Source organism: Triturus cristatus, chromosome 10 (genome assembly GCF_964204655.1).
Source record: "Triturus cristatus chromosome 10, aTriCri1.1, whole genome shotgun sequence".
Classification (NCBI taxonomy): domain Eukaryota; kingdom Metazoa; phylum Chordata; class Amphibia; order Caudata; family Salamandridae; genus Triturus; species Triturus cristatus.
The window spans coordinates 645,693,850-645,717,709 of NC_140593.1; the positions used below are offsets into that span (position 1 = coordinate 645,693,850).

Sequence of the window (23,860 nt, forward strand, 5' to 3'; positions counted from 1 at the left end):
TGAGTTAAGCACACTGCAGCAGAACTTTAAATGAGTGAGCCTGCAGGCCTCACTCCAATGACACAGGTAAAATAATTCTGCTTACTCCTACTGATCACTACAAGGTATGCTACCACCACAGCGCTCGTGCTGCTCAACTCCTTGGGAAAAAACAGCTGCCTTTCACTACTGTGAGGATAGCTCTTTGGGAACCACTCCCGGTCCAAAAAGATCGCAATCTGTGAGACAGGCCTATGTTATGATGCACACACCTGATCCATGTTTGCCTACAACAACAAAAATCAGCATTAAGGATCCAGACATCAATACAGTTGAAGGGCTCCCAGGGTGGGGGTGGACGTCCATTACCATGCGGGTGACTTTCCAACATAAAAAAAACAAATCTATAGACTCATTCAGAGCTTGGGATTTGAGAAGCTATATGTTGGATCATCTTGGAAATTACTTGTGCACTTTGAAGGTGGTAAAGAAAGCAAACGACACACAATGGTGCGTGGAATGCAGAACAAATCAAAACATTCACCCCCAGTCAAGAGATCTGGGATAAATCCATCTTTGTTTTGCTCACTAAGCCACCACAGTTTAGACCCAGCCATGCTCAAATCAGTGTTGACCCTGTTCCTCCTGGGAACAGTCCAGCCCGAACTGCCAAGCCAGGTCCTCTCTGGACCGAAAACAAGAATCCTAGTACCAGTTTCCGGGTTTCACCCCTCATCAGCCAGGCTAGCTTGAATTCAGTGGCACAGTGAGCCAGGACCCATGTCTGGGCATACCCGGCGCACTTAGGGCGAGAAAGCAAAAGACACACAATGATGGGCGGAATGCAGAACAAATCAAGACATTCACCCCCAGTCAAGAGATCTGGGTAAAATCCATTGTTTGGCGTGGTGTGAAAAAAAATTATGGACTTAACATCTGTGACTGGGGGTAGATGTTTGATTAATTCCGCATTCCGTCCATCATCCGTTCTTTTTGCATTTGGCCCCCTAAGCGGGAAGGGTATGCCCAGACATGCGTCCCGTGCTCGCTAGACCTCCAGATTCAAGATAGCTTGACTAATGAGGGTTGTTACCCTGAAACCAGTCACAGGATGCTTGTTTTTGGTCCAGGGAGAACCTGGGCTGGCAATTCGGGCTGGACTGTTCCCATAAGGGAGCAGGGTCAAGACTGATTTTCATATGGTTGGGTCTAAACTGGAATGGCGTGGTGTGCAAAAAAATATGGATTTAACCCAGATCTGTGACTGGGGTTGAATGTTTGATCAATTCAACATTCCGTTCATCATCTGTTCTTTTTGCCTTTGAAGGTGGTACTCATGGATTAGATGTCGACTTTTCTGGGTCTGAATGTGAAACTGCTGTCTTTTATATTGCTGCTCAGACATGTGGGAATAGGAGATTTGCCCTTTTGACTCTTTGATAAGTAAATTCTCGGTGTTTACTGAAAGAGAAGCAATGATCGCAGTGCTTAATTTGAGTTGGGCGTTTCCAGTGCTCAGCACCGGCACTTAATTGTCAACACCAGCACTTATGAGAGTCTGCGGATGGTGGCTTTGTTTGTCTAATTAAGGGATTAGCATGATCACAGTTATTTTTTTGAAACAATATATGACACAATGACTAATATCTGCTGCAAAAGCCATTCTAATAGCTTTGCGGCCTGTAATAGTCTCAATTGTCACTCTTGAAGGAGTGTTATGGTTAGAAGTTGTGTTGATGCTGACATTGGCAGCGCTGCCAGTTGCAATGGTGGTGCAAGCGGTAGTGGCCTCCTGGTGATAACAAAAATGTTAATCCATTACTGCGATGTTCATTATAGGTGAGTATTTTAGGATGTTTCTGGTAAGGATTAATAAAATGCAGATGTAGTTAGATGGTTAAGTATGCGGGGAAAAGTAATTATATTTGAGTTGGTGACTAACCATGACCCACAGGAGCTCACTTGGATTTTGCAGTGTTTGTTTACTAAACCATTGTTGCCATTAAAAAAAAACATTCAAAAGGATGAATCATAGATCATTATAAAGGTAGTCCTGATTAGACTGGGTACGGTTATTTGGCAAATGCACTAGAGTCAGAAAAATTGCATTTTAAGTTTGAATCTTACTGTGTATATCTAGAGTCACCTTTTATTGAAAAATATCTACATTTCTCTGGATGTGTGACATATAACGTCCAGTTAGCGTGTACATTTTGCATTTAGATGTGCTAACAATCTCTTGTGTACATTTCCTATTAAGAAGGGTATCTATGCATTGACTCCCACTGCCTTCTTACTCCATCTCAACTTTCATTACTTACTAGAGTCCATAGCACAGGGAAGACTCTTGGTGCTCGAATGATCAGCAACTTTCCCAGCGTCTCCGGATAATTGGCTTCTACAACCTCTATTAATCTCAGGAGTGTCTTCACACCAGGCCTCCATAGGTGCCTCATGTTCAGCCCTTCTAGATCCACTAGACAGGTCCAGGTCCTACAAGAGACAGCAAAGGGGTATGTTCTTATTTTATTCTCCAAAATGATGGCCACCTTAAAACTCTGGTTCGGGTCATGCTATCAACCCTATTTTGTGTTCTGGTAGTTTGCTGTGCACCACCTCATCCATAACTATAACCTGCACTACAGCAAGTCTTTTGCTCTATAAGGGTAACTAGATACAGTGGCAATCATCTTACAGAAAAGAAGTTGTAGGAAGCCCAAGAACAAAAGACCACATTTTTATTTGTTGGAAAAACATGTACTAAACTAAACTCGCTAGCTCACACTAGAATAAACAGGCACACATACCAAGACCACACTTTCTAGAATATTTACACATACAAGTGAGGCCTGTTCTTTGCTCCTGTGGCAATAAGTGGTGGATGCTTTAATTTAGTACTGGTGTTCCAGGGCGTAGTATCTGCAGGAGTATCCTCTTTATACTCCTGACTCTCCAGCACTAACGACACAGAAAAACGAAGCGAGCCAAGATATAGACTCAATTGTATGAGCAAAAGAGATATTATGTTCAACATTGATCACAGTAGGTGAGGGTATTCAAAGATCAATATTTTGTCATCAGGAAAAAGTGTGGCGTACAACAAAAAAATTGGTAACATCTCAGTCAATCGATGGCAACAATGCCCTGTGTCAGGGTTTACTAACAGGTTTGGGTATGAGGGTGGATAGGTCAGTGGGCCTTTATACGTTTTCTCATCTTTATGCTCCAAACTACTTAAAATCAAACTAAACAAAGACTTAGGGGCATATTCTCAAGGAGCTATCGCAGAGTTAACGGTACTTTAACGCAGCCAAAGTCGGGATAAATCAATCGCCCCATTCACAAGCCAGTGCAAACAGCCGATATCAACAGTTTTACCGGCAATAGCATCCTCAAAAAACATCACCACGGATGACCCCGCCAACTATCGCTAATGAGATGCAGAGTAGGCATTTCCGAGCAAAAAGCCATGACAACTCCACTCCACAACATTCACAACGACCAGCCAGATTGGCGATAAGATCCCAAAACAGGCAATAAGGCGCGTTAGCAGCAGGAAACTAACACCTGCTCTGACCTGGTGTAAAGTCGGACGACAACCGGCAGCAGCCAACGGAGCACAGCCCATAGCCAAACATGAAGAACAACAGATTCCCCCCAGGAACTGAACATGCAGCCTGGAGCCCCAATGGGGCAACAACATACACTGCTTCCCCCCCCCCCCCCCGGAACCCTACCCCCTACAGGGACAAAGAGAATGCACATCAACTACACGAGACCATGAACCACACAAATCGCCTGAAGTCACACAATCACAACACCTAACATATAGGTGTGGCCAGAAAAATAGAAACATACATTCTTATCAACTATCCAAAATAAAACCTTTATTACAGATTAAACAAAAAACAACAATCATGAAGCACCTGAGAAGCATAGAATGAGAGCCTGGAGTACAGATCTCACCCCTGCATCGAGAAATTAGGATTTGAAAAATATACGACATTCATTCAGCAGGTACACATACAAGCCCGCAATCTACAATATCTAGTTGACCATTGCTGGATCCATTCTGGAATGCTGTCCTGGGTAGGATATATGACAAGTCACAATTTTAAAAGTGTGTCCCTCTTAAGTGATGGAAAGTAGATGGTCAAATAAGGCTGAATTTCCCGGTTCTGATAAGAATTAATCACTGTCCAGACATGCTTCTTTGCAGCCAAAGCCTCTTTATCCGCATTAAAACAAATGAACTTTATATGTCTATTTAAAAACTGTTTAAAACAAAACTTATTCATTCCAGGAAACCCTGACTGTAAATCGAAGCTTTGAAAACACGTTTAAACGTAGGATCTCCAAGCTCCAGCACATTTAGAAGGATTTATTTCGTACCAGCAATTATTTCCTAAGGAGCAGGGTTCTGATAGAGATAGTGACTGAATGCATTTCAAGAAAGACCCTGAGTCACTTAAGACTATTTTTGGAGACCAAATTCCTGGGAATTTCAGCTTGGTCAATTGATTTTGGGATTCCAAAAACAGCTTTACAGGCCTTTACAAACAATAAATCCAATAATTTAGCATAATTTGCCTTAATAATAGGTGAGCCATAGGCATTGATCGGTAGGAACTTGCCTCCTATAACTTTGAGAAGATGTTGATAAGATTGGCACCTTAATGAATTGCGTAATGACTTAAAGATTATGTTTTTGCTCATAAAACGTTAAATGACTTTTAAACGAGACTTTATTATCAAATGAAATACCCAAACATTAATATGTCTTTACAACCTCAATTAACCCTCCTCACGCTTGCCAAGGTCGAGTTTTTGTATTCGAGGGTCTAATTTCCTTAAACTTGGTTCTCTTGACATTCAGCTCCAAACAATTGGCTGTAATGTAGTCATCAAATGTAGTGATTAGTCATTGTAATACTATTGGGGTTTGACTAGGTAGAATCATATCATCAGCATACTGAAGATATTTAAGATGACCATTGGCAAGTTTAGGAGGGTGAGCGTTAACGGTTTCAGGGTGCTGTAACCGATCTGACATAAAAAGATTAAAAAGACATGGGGCCATGTTTGAGGTCATTATAGGTTTTCATTTTCCGGGACAAGCTGAATCCAAAGCCTAACTTAAGCTGAACCCAAGTATTTGTGTACAAAAGTATAATGGCATCCAGTAGTTTTTGGGGATACCCCAACCAGCAAGTTTTCTCCATAATTTAGATTGTGGACTAGAGTTAAATGCTGCTTTTACGTCTATAAAGCAGATGTGTACATTTTTTTTTGTTTTTTTTTAAATCAGCGCGCTCCGCCATTATTGTGAGGGATAATATGTTGGTAATTGTCCATTGCCCCTTAAAAAAATGTGATTGATTAATTGGGATAATTTCCTGTGTTGTCCAAGTCAGTCAATAGTCAGAAGACAAAGACCTTTGCCTCAACATCAGTTAAATCAATCAACTGATAATTTGAAGGTTTATCTAGCGGGCCACTTTTGTAAATTGGTTGTACAATACTTCCTTCCCAAGGCTCTGGCATGGTATTCATTGCTTGAACCTCATTGTACATGGAAATCAGGACTTCGCCCACAGATCAAGATTGGCTCGAAATATAGCATTTGGAAGACCACTGGGGCCTGGGGCCCTATTCGATCTAATCTGACACAGAAGAGTGGCTATTTATTTTTTGCTCAGGAGTTCCAAATCATGTAGTGCCAAATCATGTAGTGCCAATACTCCCTATGATTACAGATGCCTCGTTATACTTGACGGTATGATGGCTCATATCTGGACTAGTTAAGTTGGCAGCACCAGGGCCATACAAATTTATGATGAACTTCACCCATGCATCCACTGTATTATTGAGAATATAGGCCCTATGATCTCCTTTTTCCAGTTCATTAATGATCCCCCAGAATGCTTTGGCATTGTTGGTCTTAAGTAACCTATGCCATAACACTTGTTGATATTGTGTCTTTGCCTTCCAGACTTATTGTCTATAGGACCTTCTCAGTAACCTCAGCTTTTCTTTAAGGGAGCGATAGGTTAATCAATGTTGATGGTTGAAAAACCTTGAAGCACTGTTAAGAACCTTTTTTTTGTTGAGTAGCTTGGATGAACACCACTTATTGGCGGTGGAAGTCAAGGGGTTTTCATTAGCTGAATTATTTGTAGTGAATTTCTCCACTAGTGATCTAAAAATTAACTTTCACTTGTCCACCATACTTCCTCCACTTGGCAAACACAAGCCACTATGATTGATTAGAAGGTCAGCAAATTCCAGTATTTTGGAATGTTTGTCGGAATGCCAAACCAACCTTTTCAAACTAAAGGTCAGAATGACTGACTCTTGAAGCACATTGGCTTTATGATTACAACATATTGGCTGGTCCAAAATTAGCGACTGAAGGTTAAGGTCGCTTTCTACTCTTGGGATCACCTTGTAGTCATTACTTTGGGCCCAAGTCATCTGATATAAGGGTGCAGTCGATGATTGAACCATATTTCAAGATCTTAAACATTGGCATTTACCTTGATTTACATGAGAATGACACATTGAGCATTATTAGACTAAACTGCTGGAAATTATCACAACGTAACTTAGCGGTACTCTTGCTTGACCGATCTGAGGATTGGAAAGACATCAGGTGTTTATTAAAATCACCGGAGGTGATCAGACTGGCCGTTGGGTAACGGAATGCTACTGAATTTACAATGTCCCACAGAGGAAACAGCTGAGTAATTTTATTACTTTTTCTCATAAGTAGATTATTAGTCAGTATTACCAGTTGAGAGTCAGACTGTATTAGTGCACCTTGTAGCCATGCTAACTGCAAATCAATAGCTTCCACCTTGACACTCAGCTCTGTTGCAAAAAAAAATGAAAGACCCCCCTTGGCGTGTCCTTGATTAATTGAACGCGTAGCTGGAAGATTAAATTCCTTATAGCCTATCAATGGGGTATCTTGTTTTCATTCCACGTTTACTGAAACATCAAGATTTCAAAAGATTGTAAAAAGGAGATTGTATCTGGATCAGCCAAAAACCAAACAAGACAACGAACATTCTGAGGACAAATTCTCATTTGCTTGTTTCCTTCTCAAATGTTATTCAGACTTCAGTCCCCGCCACCAGATGCTGTATTCGTTAAAGTTGCCGTGAGCGGTGTTCAATTTTCAGATGTCATTTTATGTTTGGTTAGTAGTTCGCAGGTGTGGACTCCTGATGACAGATTTGTGATTGAGAGGCCTGTGATATTTACTGAATTATTAAGAGGACCAATCGCACCTCTAAGTAGCGGAGTTCATTTTTTTGCTGTTGTATTTCTTGTATTAAGCTGGACATTCTCTGCGTTTAGGATTGCTACTTTCAAAATAGAGGCATATTTTATAGAGGCAGATTTCTTAAACTCAATCCCCACTCTCTAAAGTATGGGCTTCGGTCAAGAATTTTCTATGTGATTTCGTTGGTAGACCAAGCACTGATGATAGGTGCACATTTGGTAGAACTTGCTTAAATTGAACAGATAAATGACCCACAGACATAATAAGATACAGTTCAGGAATAGCAGATATTATTTTTAGGATTGTTCCCTGATTCAGGATATCATGCTTAACTCTGCATTCATACAGAGGATGAAATATAATTTTCATGTTGTTAGAATATTGATTTTTCAGCATAGGTCCAGCAAAGATCTCTAAACAGGTTTCAATACCTGAGTGCGATCCACCCACTGGGAAATTATTCTGACTTCCTTTAAAGGAAAATTTTGCCTGATTAACTGCAGGATTAATTCCATTATCTAACATGAACTCAGAAACAGACTGATTGGAGGCATTAGAACTAACGTGTGGTACAATCACTGTCCCAATGTTTGCAGATAATACTGTGGGGATTTGCAGTTGACAGGCCTTTCTATTACTTAGGGCCCAATTCAGATGTCGTTCTGAAGGCCTCTGAATTGGATTTGGCTTTCCCGGATCTGATTCGTAGCCCTTGTTTACGAAGGTTCGAACAACCAAGTAGGATGCGAAGATCGCATACGCGCCGACCGAATCGTTTCCGGGACCAGAACCTGTCCATATGACTCGTTTGTAGCCAAATTTTGGCGCGCTATGGAGCCCAAGTCCGACCGAGCGAGTACGAAGCACAATTCGGTCAGCAGCTTTGCCTCGGTTTCAGCGAGACGAAATGGCTGTCAGAAGCGTACTTTGGGGGCCGTAGCAGGCCCCCCTTCACCCCGGGCCCTCAAAATCTGTCACAGGGATGTGCCCATGGGTCCCCCTGATTCAGGCATGCACAGTGTGGCGGGCACCATGGGATGCCCGCCACAGGGTCAACGCTTTTCTCCACCCACCCCTTTTTGCAATGGGAGCCTGTGTACGCGTCTGTACACAGGCTCCCATGGAGTTCAATGGGAGTCCGAGCCAACCGAGTCTGAAAGCATACGGCTGCATCGTACTTGCTCGTTCGGACTCCTGGAGCACGTTTCGATCGGAAAGCCCTCCGGATCCGAGTCGAACGGAGAGATTTCCTATCGAGATTGGAATTGGGCCCTTAGTGTTTCCTGTACGTCATTTTTTGGGAGATCCAATGACTGAGAACCAGGCTGGAAATTCAACTGAATTAATTGATTATGGTCAGGAATGGCATCCTCTTTACCCATCTATATTGACTCCTGCTGTTGTTTGGACTGATCACTGGGTTTTAAGATGGGAAAGCATTCCATGGGCATCTTCACAGGTTTGAGCACAATTTCTGGTACCTTCTTGGTTTAATTTTGGACATTCTGTAACCTTTTTCTAGCCCTTTTTATTAGAGGTGGCTACCCACTTGAACCATCATGGGGGTCTGAAGTGTTTAAAACTTGACTTCCCTCACTATCGAGATCACCTGTTAAAGTAGTACTCTCATCTTTTTTTAACCCCAAAGCTTGTTCAGACTTCTTGGTGTCACCTGATTTCCCTGTTGATCTTTGGCAGCAACATGCTGGTCAGCCTAGTAGTTGGCCATTTTGAGCATATCTGGGGGCATCAGGTTAAGCTTTTTGAATCATTGGATTTTCATTGGCACATCCCACACTTAAATCCAAATAGGGTAGTATTGATAGCTCAGCCCTCGGTTGAGAAGCCAATTTCTATACTACATCGACGAGGGATCCTACAATAGTTGGAAGTTCTGAAACATAATCTTAAATACTTGCACATGTACAATTTATTAGTTGATTGCTTACATCAGATTGAGTGCTTACCACCCGATTAGTTAGGTTATGTAATTTGGTGTCTATCCCAGCATCGTATAAGGCAAGAGTATTTAGTAGCTCCACCTGAATGTGTACTTTATCATAGTGAACGTTTAGCGCTGTTGTCATAACATCCATTGTCCCTAACAAGTTTCACCATACTCCAGGTTCTCACCGACTGTGTTTTTTGGGGATCTTGCTTCCGCAGAATTAGGTGCATCATATTTGTCCAAGTAGGTAAGGTCTACAAAGTTTAATGAATTAGCAATTTCGGCAACCATCATGGGGCCTTGGCCTGACTCCATAACATAATGAAAATATTTTGTTTGAGGTGTTAATGTTGGTTTTAAATCAGAATATTTTTGCAGTTCTCCATAGGCACAGGGTTAAAATGATGTATATAGTTTTTTTTTAAAGTATGATTAATAGACTCTCAGTGTTGACACGAACGCATGGAGGAACTCAAAAGCGAATAACCTATTTTTCCACTACACTTCACCCTGTAGCGGCAGGTCTTCAAGGTTGCTAAAAAGTGGTAGCAGCGGTTTGGAAAACAGTGAGAACATAGTGAAGGGATACTATTTAACTGGTATGGTCCCACACTCTGTGGAGTTATTCATTACAAGAAACAAGACACAATATATGACTCATAACAGACTGTGAGAAGCTGGTTTAGTATATGGTGCACACTTATGTAAGTGGGCACCCTGCACTAATCCAGATAATCCTTATGGAAATTTTAGTGGTCTTAGACAACCTTAGAAAGCTCTCCAAGTGGTAGCTGTGGAGAGCAGCCTTCATGTTTAGTCCAGAAGGAGTGTAAAGCAGCTTGTTTCACCAGAGCATAATCTTATTGGTATATATTAAGTGAAAAAGAACCACACCTTGTATTTATAAAAATATGTATTTATTATAAGACACTCACTAACACATACAGATATCTCCAACTTGGAGATATACACAACGCACACAATACTTTGCAATAAAAACAGGTAAGTAGAACAAATACACAGTGGTCGCCACAATGAGACCAAACCATATACTAAAATAGTGGTATGCGAACCACAACTTAATTCAAGACTATACCGAGAAGATGTAGAAGTGCCGGGGACCCAAGGAACCACCTGAGGTAGGTACCCAGGAACCCCACAGAGGCTGTGTGCAGAGTGGGAACACAACTGCAGGCTCAATACAAGTCAATGGGTAAGTCACAATTGCAATTTTAAAGAAATACCCTTCCCAGTGGACACAGAAGAAACCCCGTGGAGAAGGTAGGTTGCAGAGCCACCCCACCCGTGGCTACCCTAGGAACCAGGATACCTACACCAAGAAATCCGGGTGCATAGGTGTGAAGTGGCGTCGGATCCGCCGTCAAACTCAGTGGAAGACTTCAGGAAGATGCCGCACCTGGAGAGGGCAAAAGTGTCCGGTGGAACCCAACGGTGGATTCAAGATGAGAAGTACCTGCAAGCAGAGAGGACAGAGTCTATGCCACTCAGGAGTGACCCAGAGGCACCGAAGACGAATACCCACCGATGTCTGGTGTTGCAGGAGAGCTGACGGTGACCTTGGAGCTACAGCTGTGCGACCAGGCAATGCAGTGGAAGACCAGGAGCTGTTCCCGAGCTGTCACACGTTGAGTGTCGAAAGTTGAGGGGTCGGTGTCCGTCGGGAGCATCAACAAGCCTTGGCAACTGCAACCAACGTGGAAAGCGAAAAAGATGCAGGGTCGGGACCAGCAAGGTCCAGGTGACTCGCCACAAGCAGGGGAGTCAGAGCAGACCCCAAGCAATCAGGGGAGCCCACTGAAATCAAAGTACACCAACAAGAGGACATACAGATCAGAGGCACTGGAGTCGCAAGAGGACCTCAAGCAGCCCACCAAAGATGCAGGCCTAAGGTGCATGTGATGGGGTGAGGGCAAAAGTCTTGGTCACAAGAGATGCTTGAGGTTTGGGCTATTTGGAGCCCAAAGATCTTTGAGGGAGGAAGTGAACAAGCCTTTGCAATGGCAAACCGATTGATTGCACAGGGGTTTGGTTCCTGTGGCTCCAACGAGGGATACTGGCCTCAAACTTGGTGAGAGGACAGGGCAGGCCTCGAGGGATGTGAATAACCACCACCTGTGTTGCTGAGCCGTTTGGAGTCTGTGGGAGCTTGGGATCAGCAGACCGGTCAGGTTCATTGTGGTGCCTACAGATGCAGGGAAGTGACTCTTTCACTTCAAGGGCCTTGGAAGGTTTCTGTAAGGAGCATGGGTACAGATGTTGCAGCAGACTTGCAGGATGACGAGACCAGGAGCAGCATGAGACTTCCCAGTTGCAGTCTCAGAGCCCAGAGCAAGGTCCAGCGAAGTCCAGAGTGTCCAGGCGGTCGAAGAAGAAGTGGTGTCTTGATATGAATCGCATCCCATGATGAATCTAGAGACCCACCTACAGGTAAGCCCCTAAGTACCCTAAGGAAAGGCTTGAGGTGATTCAGGGTTCCCTCCCAGGGCAGGGGTTGGACAGTGGGGAGGATACTCCCATGTCCTTTGTCCAGTTTTGAAAGAGAGCAGGAGCCAATGGCTCCCTGAGCTGGTTTGAACTGGACTATACAAGGAGAGCACCAAATGTGCTCCTCAAGCAGACTGAGTGGCGCTAGCAAGCAGCCCACCCAGCCCCAATACACTAAACCCAGTCTGGGAGGTGGTCACACCTCCCTGTGACAGGATACCTATTGTTCTGCCTTCCCCTGCTTGAGCTTGGCTCAGCAGCAGGCAGACAGAATCGTGTCTCTGGTCGGCAGCAGCCATGTTGTGCTGTCTGGGTCTAGAAGACTGGTACCGAGAGCACTGGGGGCCTCCCGGAGGAGCTTTACAGTGCATGGAATCATACCTTCCACACCGTGGGGGTATGATTCCAACAGGTTTGATCTTAAACATGACAGGGTTTGTTTCAGCCAGTTTAGAGATGGTCATCGCGTAATGACGCATGGCCACTCTATGTATCATAATGGCTGATGCACTTAAAACCGGGGAGAATGGACTCTGAAGATTGTAGGGGTGTCCTGCTCATGCAGGGGCACCCTTACACTTTTAACCGAGCACCCTGCCTTCAGGATTGAAAGGCATGCTTTAGGGGTGAGTTATAGGTTTTAAGTGCAGTGACCTTAGATATAGGGAAACCTATATCTGTTGTGAGTGGTGGTAGCACAGCTTACACAGGCTGCAATGGCATGCCTGTAGTTACAGTTTGTGTGATCTCCCTTGGGTGGCATAATACATGCTTCAGCACATGGGGGACCCCTGGTGTACCTATGCCCTGGGTACCTCAGTACCATGTACTAGGGACATATAAGGGTACACCAGTATCCAATCTGGGATGTACCTAAGTACTTACCATAACCAATTTAAGGGAGAAAGCACAGAGACTGGGGTCCTGATTAGCAGGATCCCAATCAGACTAGTCAGACACCATAACCACACCAGGCAAAAAGTGAGGGTAACTATGCAGAAGGATCCTACCTTCCTACACAGACTGACCCGTTTGAGCAGAGTACCTTGTCCACAGACAATATCACACTAAAATGTTGTACAATCCTGAATACTTCGATGTTATTGCCTATAAATGAAACTGATGATAAATGTCCTGAATATGACCATGAATGTCACAGGATTGTGCACAAACCCCATCCTGACATTAAGGATGAACCACTAATTCAGCCTGACAATGTGTTATTTGTGGATGGTTCATGCCTAAAATGAAACAACAGCACATTGAGAGCAGCATATGCTGTGTGCACTATAAATGATGTAGAAGCATCATGGCCTCAAACAGTGTTCTACGCACTAGTTGCTGAGGTAATTGGCCTTACCAGACCGTTCATTTTAATTGCGCAAATGAGAGTTACCATATTTATTGACAGCCAATATGGGTTTGGCGTGGTCCATGACTTTGGGCAGTTATGGTCACAGCGTGGTTTTCTTACTTTTGCTGCAACTCCAATATGGATTGGGCTCATGTCAATAACTTGCTAGAAGCAATACAATTACCAGGAGAAATTGCTGTAGTTAAATGTTCAGGAAACCAGAAAATAGACGAATATGTTGCCACAGGCAACCGACACGCTGACTTAGTAGCAGGGTATTGCGCACTGTTGGCTTCTTCTTTAAATGGAGCTTTCACACTTGAATCTGAGGAAGAGAGTTCTTTCGCCATGTTGATGAAAGTCATTAACACATGGAACAAACTGAAACGAGTACACAAAAATGTGTCAGAGGCAAAACAGAATGGATGGGTAAGAGGAGTATATGAGAAACACGCGAATGACATTTGGAGGTCAGCTGAAGGGTGGCCAGTGTTGCCCGATAGCTTGTTGTTTCCATTGACATGCTATTATCACGGGTACAACCATTTGGGAAGAGATGCTATGGTGAGACTATTCAAGCAAGTTGGTACAACCCCAGTTACAAAATGTTTGCAGAGGAGATCTGTTTCAAGTGTGTAATATGTCAGCAACTTAATGTAGGCAAAAGAACACGTCACCTTGACACACACAGGGAGATCACATCAGGTAGTCCTTTTAACAGGATGCAGATGGATTTTATTGAGATGCCTGTACATAAAGGGTTGATATATATCCTGATGATTGTCTGTATTTTCTTGAGATTTGTGAAATCCTACCCGATGAGAAGAAACAACAGTCTGACTGTAGCAAAGCTATTGTTACGGGAACTGAACCCTAGGTACTGCATGCCGATTTCTCTTTAGTCAGATAGAGGAACGCACTTCAATAACGAAGTGATGAAGATGATCTGCACAGCCTTGTAGATTGAGCAAAGATTACATTGCAGTTGCAGACCAGAAGCATCAGGTATTGTGAAGCAAATTAATGGTACCATCAATCCCAAATTGTCAAAAGTGTGTGCCTCAACCTCCCTAAATTGGCCAGATGCTTTACCCTTTGTGTTAAAGAGCATTCAAAGTACCCTAGACAGGAAGACAGAATTATAACTGCATAAGAGCCTAATGGGCAGGGCATTGGGACTACCTGCTGTGCCTGCAAATGTCCTTTTGAATATCACAGATTACATAATATTGGATTACTGTAAAGACTTGGCTGACGTGGTTCATTCTATCTCTGGGTCTGGGTCGTGATCAAGAAGCATGTTAGGAAGACTTGTCTTAAGACCAGATGGAAAGGCCCCTTTCAAGTGATCTTGACTATAAACACTGCTGTTAAGTGTGCTGGAGTTGCAAATTGGATTCATGCCCGACACACCAAAAGAGTGAGCAATCCAGAAGAAAGGCCCCTGGTCTTTGATCCTGGAAGAAGAGCTTTGGTGGTCCCACTGCCAAAAGAAAGACCACCCAGACCAGCAGCACTAGAGCCAGTCCAGCTACAAGAAGAAGAAAGGGGCGAAGATGAGTAAACAGAGAGGCAGGTGCAAGTGACACAAAGTAGCATTGAAATCTCTAATGAAAGTGAAGCAGAGATCTAAACACAGGTTGGGAGTGCTCAAAGAGTGAGGCAAGGAGATGAGAATGACCCAGGTGAAGGAACTAGCACTGGAGTAAAGAGAACAAATCGTCAAACAGAATGGCCAAAACGTTCTGAACACAAAAACCCAAGGAGGAGTTTATTAATAGCTTGAATCCAAGGAGAGAGGAGTTGTCCTAACTGCTAGGGTGTTCGACCTCGAATCTGGGGAACTGGGTTTGAGTCTCGGCAATGACGCTGAACATCCTGTGATTCTGCGCTAATCACTTAATCTCCCTGTGCCTTACAAAAATGAATGTGTCCTCATGTAATGCAACTGGTGCTATGTAAATTGCTCTGATCCCTGATTTGGGTCAAGTTCGAACTATATAAAACTCTCTCAAATAAAAAATAAAGATTATGCCTAAAGAAAGCTGAAAGATATTGGAAACAAATGTGAAAAATTCTGAAGTGAAAGAAGTCGGAAATACAGTGAAAAAAGACTTCGAACTATACCTGATAGGTTTATTCTTTTAGATTATTGTTTTACAGAAGACCAATCTAGGCCAGAGAAATAGCTGCAGAAGAGGTAGGAATAACGTTGTAGAAGAACATAGAGTACATTAAAGGATTGTCTATTCAGAACTCTGAACTGCTGAAAAATACATTATGGGCCATATGTAGGTAGCAACACATTTACCGATTCATAAATACCAAATTTTACCGATTCGGTATTTATGAATCGGTAAATGTGATGTAGGTAATGATTCGATAAATTTTACCGAATCGGAAAAATTTGGTAAAAATGAATCGGTACTTACCGATTCGGTAATGGGGCATACCTTCCCATTGATTCCTATGGGCCTGGAGGCCCATAGGAATCAATGGGAAGCCAGTCACCATTACCGATTCGGTAAATACCGATTCGGTAATGGGGGGAGCATATACAAGGGTGGCAGGGTGTCACATTGACACCCTGTTGCACCCCTGATTCTTGCATGTGTGCACATGTGGCGCACATACATGCCCTAAGGGCATGTATGTCTGCCACATGGCACTCTTACTTCTGCAAAATATTGCGTTTTGCAAGGTATTCGTTATTTATCACCAACCTGTATTTGGTGGTAAATAACGAATTCTTAATTCTAATTTGCACTCTTTAGAGTGCTCCCTACATTCAGGATTCGGTATTTACTGATTCATTATTTTACCGATTCGGTAATTTACCGAATCCTGAATTATGCCTCCTACATCCCAAATAGCTAAATACCGGTCGGTAACGGGATATTTACCGAATTTCGGCCGTTACCGACCGGTTTTTAGCTACCTACATGAGGCCCTATATGTTCAAAGGAACCATCCACTAAAACTAGTGAACTAAGCTTTTGTCTGACTCATTGAGAATGTGTTGCATTAGAAATAAGTGTAAATATATAATGGGATCGATTTTTTTGATAACAGTAATAATGATCACTATTGTACTAAAAGGGGTTTACTTGACACCTGAGTCAGAACTCAAAGCAAAGAATCTTACTCAGGGCCAGACTGGCCGTAGCGAGCACCGGGCAATCCCCCGGTGCACCGCACAGGTGGGGGCCGGTTTTGGGCCCCTGGGGGCCATTTTTGTTACAGGGCCGGTTTTGCAGCATAGCTGCAAAATCGTCCCTGTAACAAAATCGGCCGAAAACCGGCCCTGGCAAAGAGCTCGGCGGTATCACCCCCCCCACACACACACACACAGGGGGAAGAGGGGGCCGGCCGAGCACTTTACCAGGGCCGGTTGTGGTTCCCAGTCCGGCCCTGATCTTACTAATGCACTCAGTTATGACATTAGAACATTAGAGGAAATTCTCTTTGTTATGCCTTTGTAAGCTATAAAAAAGGATGAATATTCTACTCACGTCTATTCTAGACTAATTCAAGAATACACTAATTGCTATGTTTGTGCTCATTTGCCCACTTCTGTTTCTGAGGAGGTGACATACTATCACCTACCTCTGTCTTATGCTGTTTCCTGTAGTATTTTACTATCATTAGTATAGACAAGGATATTTTGAAAACTTCTATTCCAATCATGATTTAGCACTTTCTAGAGTACTCTTGATGGAAAACATGAACTTACACCCACAAACAAAAGTGATAGAGACTGGTTGGTATTATTTCTTTCCACATACACCTATATATAGTGTAAAGGCTTATAGAAACAATTTAACCTGTCTGATGCGACCTGTAGAAAAGCCATACCTAATGGCCTTAGAAGAGAGATGAATTAACATGACAAAAACTACAGACAGAAAGGGTGCTGCCTTAGAGAATGCATGGAAGAAAGAAAAAAACAAATTTAGAAAGAAGATGGATTACCCTAACCTAAGACTAGACAACCAACAATAAGGGGAAGATATGAGTTTATGGAAGGCGAACACCAAAAAGGTCAAGACATGTAGGGATTAGTAGTTGTGAACACACATTCGAGTTGACACGGGGATCTTGGCAACTATTACAGGGAAAAAGAAATACAATTCTAAGGGTTTACTATATTGGTGGACAAAAAGCTTATTTCTTGTTGCCTTCCAATCGGGAGGGAACTTTCTATTTAGGCATATTAACCCAGGAGATGTATCATGTAACAAGCTTAGATGCACTAACATTAACACCATCACATAGACAGAAACATAATACAGAAACTAGAACTGGATTAGTAGGAGACATATTTGGAGCAATAATTCCACCTGTAGGTGTCATCATAAATGATGGAAAGATTAGGAAGTTAGCAACAGGTGTCGACAAAATGGCAACCACAAAATCTGGAGTTTCTCTTCTAATCAACACAAAATTAGTTGCTCTAAAGTCCATATTTTTGCAGGACTGTCTTGCTTTACACATATTACTTGCAGAAAAAAGCAGAGTTTGCCGGATGCTTAAGTTAACTTACTGCTGCCCATACATACCTGAAGAAAGCACAGAAATAGAGAGTTATTCAAAGAACATTTGAGGTTTAGCACCCGAATTACATGAATTATTATTATTATTATTATACTCATTTGAATGGCACAGCCAATCATCCCCAAGGGGATCTCTCTGCGCCTGATGAGAGGACACCCTATGAGCAGTATAATCTTAAAACAGCCAGGTCTTAAGCATTTTCTTGAATCGAGAAAGGTTGGAACAGGCACGGATCTCCTCGGGGAGACTGTTCCAGTGGCAGGGGGCTAGATGAGAAAACGCCTGACCGCCCATTTTGGCCTTCCTTATTCTCCTCGTGCAGAGCACAGCAGATTGCTAGATCTCAACTGACGCACGGGTTGATAAAGTTCAAGTTTCTTCTTAAAATAGGCAAGGCCAGTACCCTGGAGAGACAGAAAGACAGTCCATAACAGCTTGAAGATAGCTCGTTTCCTGATAGGAAGCCAGTGCAGTTGGCGGAGGAGAGGTAAAGAGGGGATGCGCGCCGGTTTATTGAGGGCAAGGCGGGCTGCTGTATTTTGAACCATCTGCAGTTTTGATAACAGGTCCTCCCTTATTCCAACCAGCAAAGAATTGCCATAATCCAGTCGACTAACCAAGAGCGAAACACCAAGTCTGTATGAACATTTTGGAAAAGGATTAGCCACAATTGGGAACTGGTTCCCAACAGCAGGAATGGTATATTGAAAGCAACATTAATGCCAATAGTAATAGTGGGACTTTGTCTAATATTTCTGTATGCTCTATTACTGAGTTGTAAATATTTCAAAAGACAAGAACATTTCCAGAAGAAATTATATGAAAGGGATATGGGAATGCATGGCATTATGAATGATAACTACATGAAATCTCAAAGATTTAGGGGGTTAAAAAGGAAACAACGGGACTCAACTGATGGCAAAGATGCATTCTGAAACAAAGTCGTATGTGAAACCTTATTAAGTGATGATTTAAAAATCATCAGAAGGGAGAGACTGTTAAAATCTACATTTTTTATGCAAAATGGAACTTGGTTAATGTTGAAAGAAATATTCCTGACATTAGAAAAATGTGTTTCATTTTGTCATGACCATAGCGGAAACCATTTAAAAATGTTTCTTTAAATGTGGAAAATAAAACATTCAGCTTTAAACCATAGGAGAAGATGCTTTCTTGAACGTGTAGAACAAACTTGCAGCTTAATCAAAGTAGTAGGCCCTCACACTTAATGTGCTTCTATGACTAGGCCTGAAAATTTATTTCGACTTCTGTTTGACATTTAATGCCTTTTAGAAACTGATTACTTAATCATCTGACTGCAAAAGCGTTCATCACTTTAAATGTGCTGGTCTAGAGGAATGTATTTCTTTGCTTGTTCATACCATATGAATTCCTTATTTATCTAAGCATTGTACTTCACTATATTTTTATAATGAATAGAGTGTTAGTAATGTTAAGCTTTCTGAAGATATTGTTTTGCATGGTCTAATCAGGACTTTACTGATAGAAATGTTTTTAGCCCTTTGTCCACAAAATGGGACCCTGACAACAGCTAACAGAATAGGCCTGCAAAGGTTCTCATGAGAACTTTCCCTCATGTATCTAGTGCAAGACATTTAGAAACTTTTAGATACCTGCTCACCGGCATGAATGCTTACTGTGGGAAATGGTAGGAGAGACAACAGACCATCAGAAGACCTGCTTCCAATGTACAAGAATGATTTAACTTACTGAATGTTGCTAGTCAGAGAGTATTAATGCCTTAATACCATCTCTCCCTCAATGCTTATGCATTGATTTCCCTTTTTTCTTGCCTGAATTGCTGTGTGCTACTTCTAATGACAATTTCCTCTTACACTGACCCTTTTGTGGGGAGACTTTCTCCTCGTGTTGATGATAGCTACTGCTGTGATTAATTTCTTTTGATTTATCAACAGTTGCCACTGAAACTTGTTGGGGAACTTGGCTGAATTTCTGGAACTGCTCTTAATGGGGATTTTATTCTAATGACTAACTAGAATCTCCAAAATGTTGCTCTTTTCCGAAAGAAATCTTTATGGGTTCTTATTTAGGTTAGGACTCTTAGATTAAGATAGGGACTATTTCCTTTATAAAACACACTGTTTAGATTATGCTGACCCTAACAAAACTTTTCTCAATATTTCTGTAACTTTACTAATCTGAACATAAATGACAAAAACAATTACTAATCTCGTAATGAGAAATCAAGCTTTGAAATGATGATTAACCTCTCATCAGTGACTGAACATTAAGATACTGAAAGTTGATGATGTTATTTGAAATGCATTTGATCACAGCTCCATTTTAAATCGGTGACAAAGGGATCTATTGACCTGGAGACGGAGTGGTGCCAAAATAGGAGGCCGCTGTGGTAAGTGCTTTTAGTTTGCACTAATTATCAACTGGCCCCTACATTTAAGGCTTTAACATCTGTACTAATATGACTTCATTTCTACTCAAAGAACCCCTTGTTTGGAAGCCTAGAATAATGAAAGATTGAGGAAAAAAACAATACAGTTCTAAACCACTGCCTTGAATCAAAACTGTGACTAGAAAAAACACAGGTTTCTCCAACAAGTGCATTACTACTGAAGTTATTCTACCATTACTATTATTAACTGAAATTTGCCGAATACACAAAGAATTTCTGTAGCAGGCGCCTTAACCACATGAGATATTTTAAAATGCAGCCTGTTTAAGACAATGGAAGTACACTAGAACAGATTTACTGTTAGATTCTTCATTTTTGTTAATGTCTTTGTAGCAAAGTTTTTCAAAATAATGTATGCATTGACTATTAAGTTCCATTTCCCCTCATGACTCCACCCCCTATCAGCTACAACAACTTGGCCTCTACTTTTTGAGATACCTGGAATAAATGTTTTCAATTTCCACCAGTGGTTAAGTAAAACTGAACATCATCTGTTATTTCAGCACCAAGAAGATAACCTTAAAGGTGAGAGTGTACTTTCCAAATACACATTATGATCATGATTAGCTCCTTTAAATCTGTGCTGTAGGGGTAAGGAGTGGGCCTGAATGCCACCTGGTCTATATAAATGGGACTGATTTGGAGGCGAAAAGATCTTCACTATGGGCCATATGTAGATAGCTAAATACCGGTCGGTAACGGCCGAAAATCGGTAATTTTCCCGTTACCAACCGGTATTTAGCCCTTTCTAATGTAGGAGGCAGGTTTTAAGGATTCGGCAATTTACCGAATCGGTATTTTAAGAAATCGTAAAATAACAAATCGGTAAATTACCGAATCCTTAAATCCTATGCAGGGAGCACTCAAGTGAGTGCATTTTTGGTTTAAGGATTCGTTATTTACCATCAACTACAAGTTGATGGTAAATACCGAATACCTTTTCAAAAGCAATTTTGTTCTTTTTTAAAAGTGCCATGTGGCAAACATACATGCCCTTAGGGCATGTATGTGCGCCACATGTGCACACATGCACCATTCAGGGGTGCAACAGGTTGTCAATGTGACACCCTGCCACCCTTGAATATGCTCCCCCTATTACCGATTCGGTATTTAACGGATCGGTAATAGTGAATGGCTTCCCATTCATTCCTATGGGCCTCCAGGCCCATAGGAATGAATAGGAAGGTAGGCCTTATTACCGATTCGGTAAATACCGAATCGGTAATAACGAATATTACCGAATCGGTAACATTTACCGATTTTTTTACCTACATTCTATTTACCGATTCTTAAATACCGAATCGGTAAAATTCGGTATTTAGGAATCGGTAAATAGAAATTACCTACATATGGCCCATAGTGTGGGGATGGGGTGGTATTTTTTAACCTTGCTGCCCACCTCCTGTGTGAACAAGGGAGTGTTAATTGAGCTCCTTAGCAGCTACCAATGCCTCTCTGTCAAAGAGAGAGCATGGCCAGTCAGAAGACCAAGGCAGGCGCATTGCATCCTCCTTTGGTATAGTTAAAGCAGGAGAGCACTTCTGTGCAGAGCCAGTGTGTCTTTCTCAGAAACAATCAAAGTCAGAGGATGTGGCTTTAAAAAGCAACGCATCTTCTTTAGAAATAGTTAAAGCTCCCCTGAAGTCTATTTCATACACAAAAGCATCTCTTTTTGGCTAAATCATTTACAATGTGCGACAAGACTATCTGAGCCAGAGTGTCTTTTCAAACTGGACTAAAAACAGGGAAGAACACTGCTGGGCAAAGTGTCTTCCCTGAGTTATGTGAGAGGCATTGCTGTGTAAAGCCAGTGCGTCCATTAGAAGAGTATAAGAACATATTTTTTTACATCTACTCTAATTCCCAGAGAAGAATTTCCACATATTTGGATTTTTACTTTTAATTAAACTTACTTGAGCACTCTGCCGCAGTTCAAGGCAGTCCCCTCTGTTATTTAGAAGAAAAAGTGTATATAAAGCAGCCTATGCTCACATGATTTTATGGGGTGAGATTTAGTCTTAAATAAATGGGACGGCTCATAAAGAGCCCTCACTTATACTGTTTCCTATCAACATGGAGGAAAAAGGTAAAAAGCAGTGGCCAAGAAGAGACACATAGAGGAGGACCCTAATGTGGAGCTTGTGGGTCAGGAAACGGCTATCAAGCAGACATATCCTTCCCGCATGATCTGCAGGAGGTGATTACCAAAACAGTGGCTGCTGCTTTAAAAAATCAGGGACCGCCATATAAGCTGGCTAGATTGGGACTTTCTTTCGATCCTCCAATTATGATGCTGAAGAGAGAGGGTGCTTTAGTCAGGATATTGACTTCAATGAACTGCTTTCTCACATCAGACAAAACATACTTTTTCCAGAGCCTTCCACAAATGTGGAGGATGCTTTTTTTGCTCAGTATGGAAACAATGTGACTCTGTACAGTACATGCTGGTATTTAAAAGGTTCCTAGCAGAATGGAAGGGCTTTGAAAAGCCGCTGTTTCCATTATTTCTACCTAATAGGTATCTGATGGACAATTTCAAAATGAGTTTCCTGCTTCAGTATATGTAGGTTCTCTCATGACAGGATCAACATTACATGGATCCATAATATCTGAAGATGCCTCTCGGTCAGACATGGTGGATAAAAACATGGATGCAGCAATAAAAAGTTTAAAAAGCCACTAAATGTGCTTTACCAGCTTCTGAGTACACATCTCCTAATGTCCAGTCTCTGTTGTGAGATTTTCAAGCCCTAGCAGTGGGAATTTAGGAATGATCTGATTGTAGTGAAAGACGTTTGGAAATGGAACAAAAGGTCAACTTCCTTTTGGACATTTCTTTTGAATTTGTAGGTGCTTCAGCCTCAGCTACATCTGCCAGAAGGCACATATGATGTATTCACGGAGGGTGGACACAGCGCAAAATTCTATGTCAAGTCTTCTTACTTTTCCTGGATATAAATTATTTGATGCTCAGCTGAAGGACTTCATTAGAAAAATCAGCTGAGGGTAGGAAGTTGATAACTTCAGCACACAAACCTGGTGGAGTAGTTGGTTTCCTGGAGGAAGAGGGATTGGGATCCAAAGAGGATCTCAAGGATCTTTTCAGTCCTTTTATGGAAGGGTGATGGGCTTTTTCCTAAAAAATAAATCCTGGTCCCAACCATCAGGATTATCTCTACCCATTTCCCAGAAATCTGGATTATACCAAGCCAGTGCTAGATAGGCTTCCTCTCTTTTTCTAACAAATGGGAAGAATCGATCTCAGATGCTTGGGCCCTTGGCATAATCAAAGAAGGCTACAAGATAGAATTTCAGGAAACACCAGAAGATTTTTTCACATCAACTACTGCTCTTCAGAATCCTCAAAAAAGACAACAATTTTACAGGGAATACAGGACTTATTACAAGAGGCCATAATTCAGATGACTCAGGAGGAATGTAGAAAGGGATGCTATTCCATAAAAGTTGTGGTGGAAAAATCAGACCCTTCAAGATAGTACATTTTTTCAGATGATTATTTCTTTTGTTATGTCAGGGTGGCTCCCTTTCCTCTCTGGATATGCAAGATGCATATCTACACCTACCTAGCCATGAAATATTTCATAAATGGTTATGCATTTTTGTCTGTGAGAGACATTTTTATTTTTGAGCTCTACCATTATGTCTTTACTTAGACCCTAGGGAATTTATAAAAGTCACTGCCGCTCTGGTTGAAAAGTTGCATGATCAGGATATAAATGTGTTCCCTTGTCTAGATGATCTTCTAATTAGTTTATCTTC

At 41.9% G+C, this 23,860-nt stretch overlaps 1 protein-coding gene across 3 annotated transcripts in view; it reads right to left on the minus strand.

Annotated features, from left to right (window-relative positions):
* The window catches only part of LOC146789843 (SEC14-like protein 5), a 1,062,444-nt gene that overhangs the window by 237,421 nt on the left and 801,163 nt on the right, over positions 1 to 23,860 (minus strand). For all 3 annotated transcript variants that reach the window (XM_085632205.1, XM_085632206.1, XM_085632207.1), the window contains one exon: positions 2,301 to 2,472. In XM_085632205.1, coding sequence (XP_085488331.1) covers positions 2,301 to 2,472 — 172 coding nt within the window. The remainder of the gene's footprint in view (positions 1 to 2,300; positions 2,473 to 23,860) is intronic.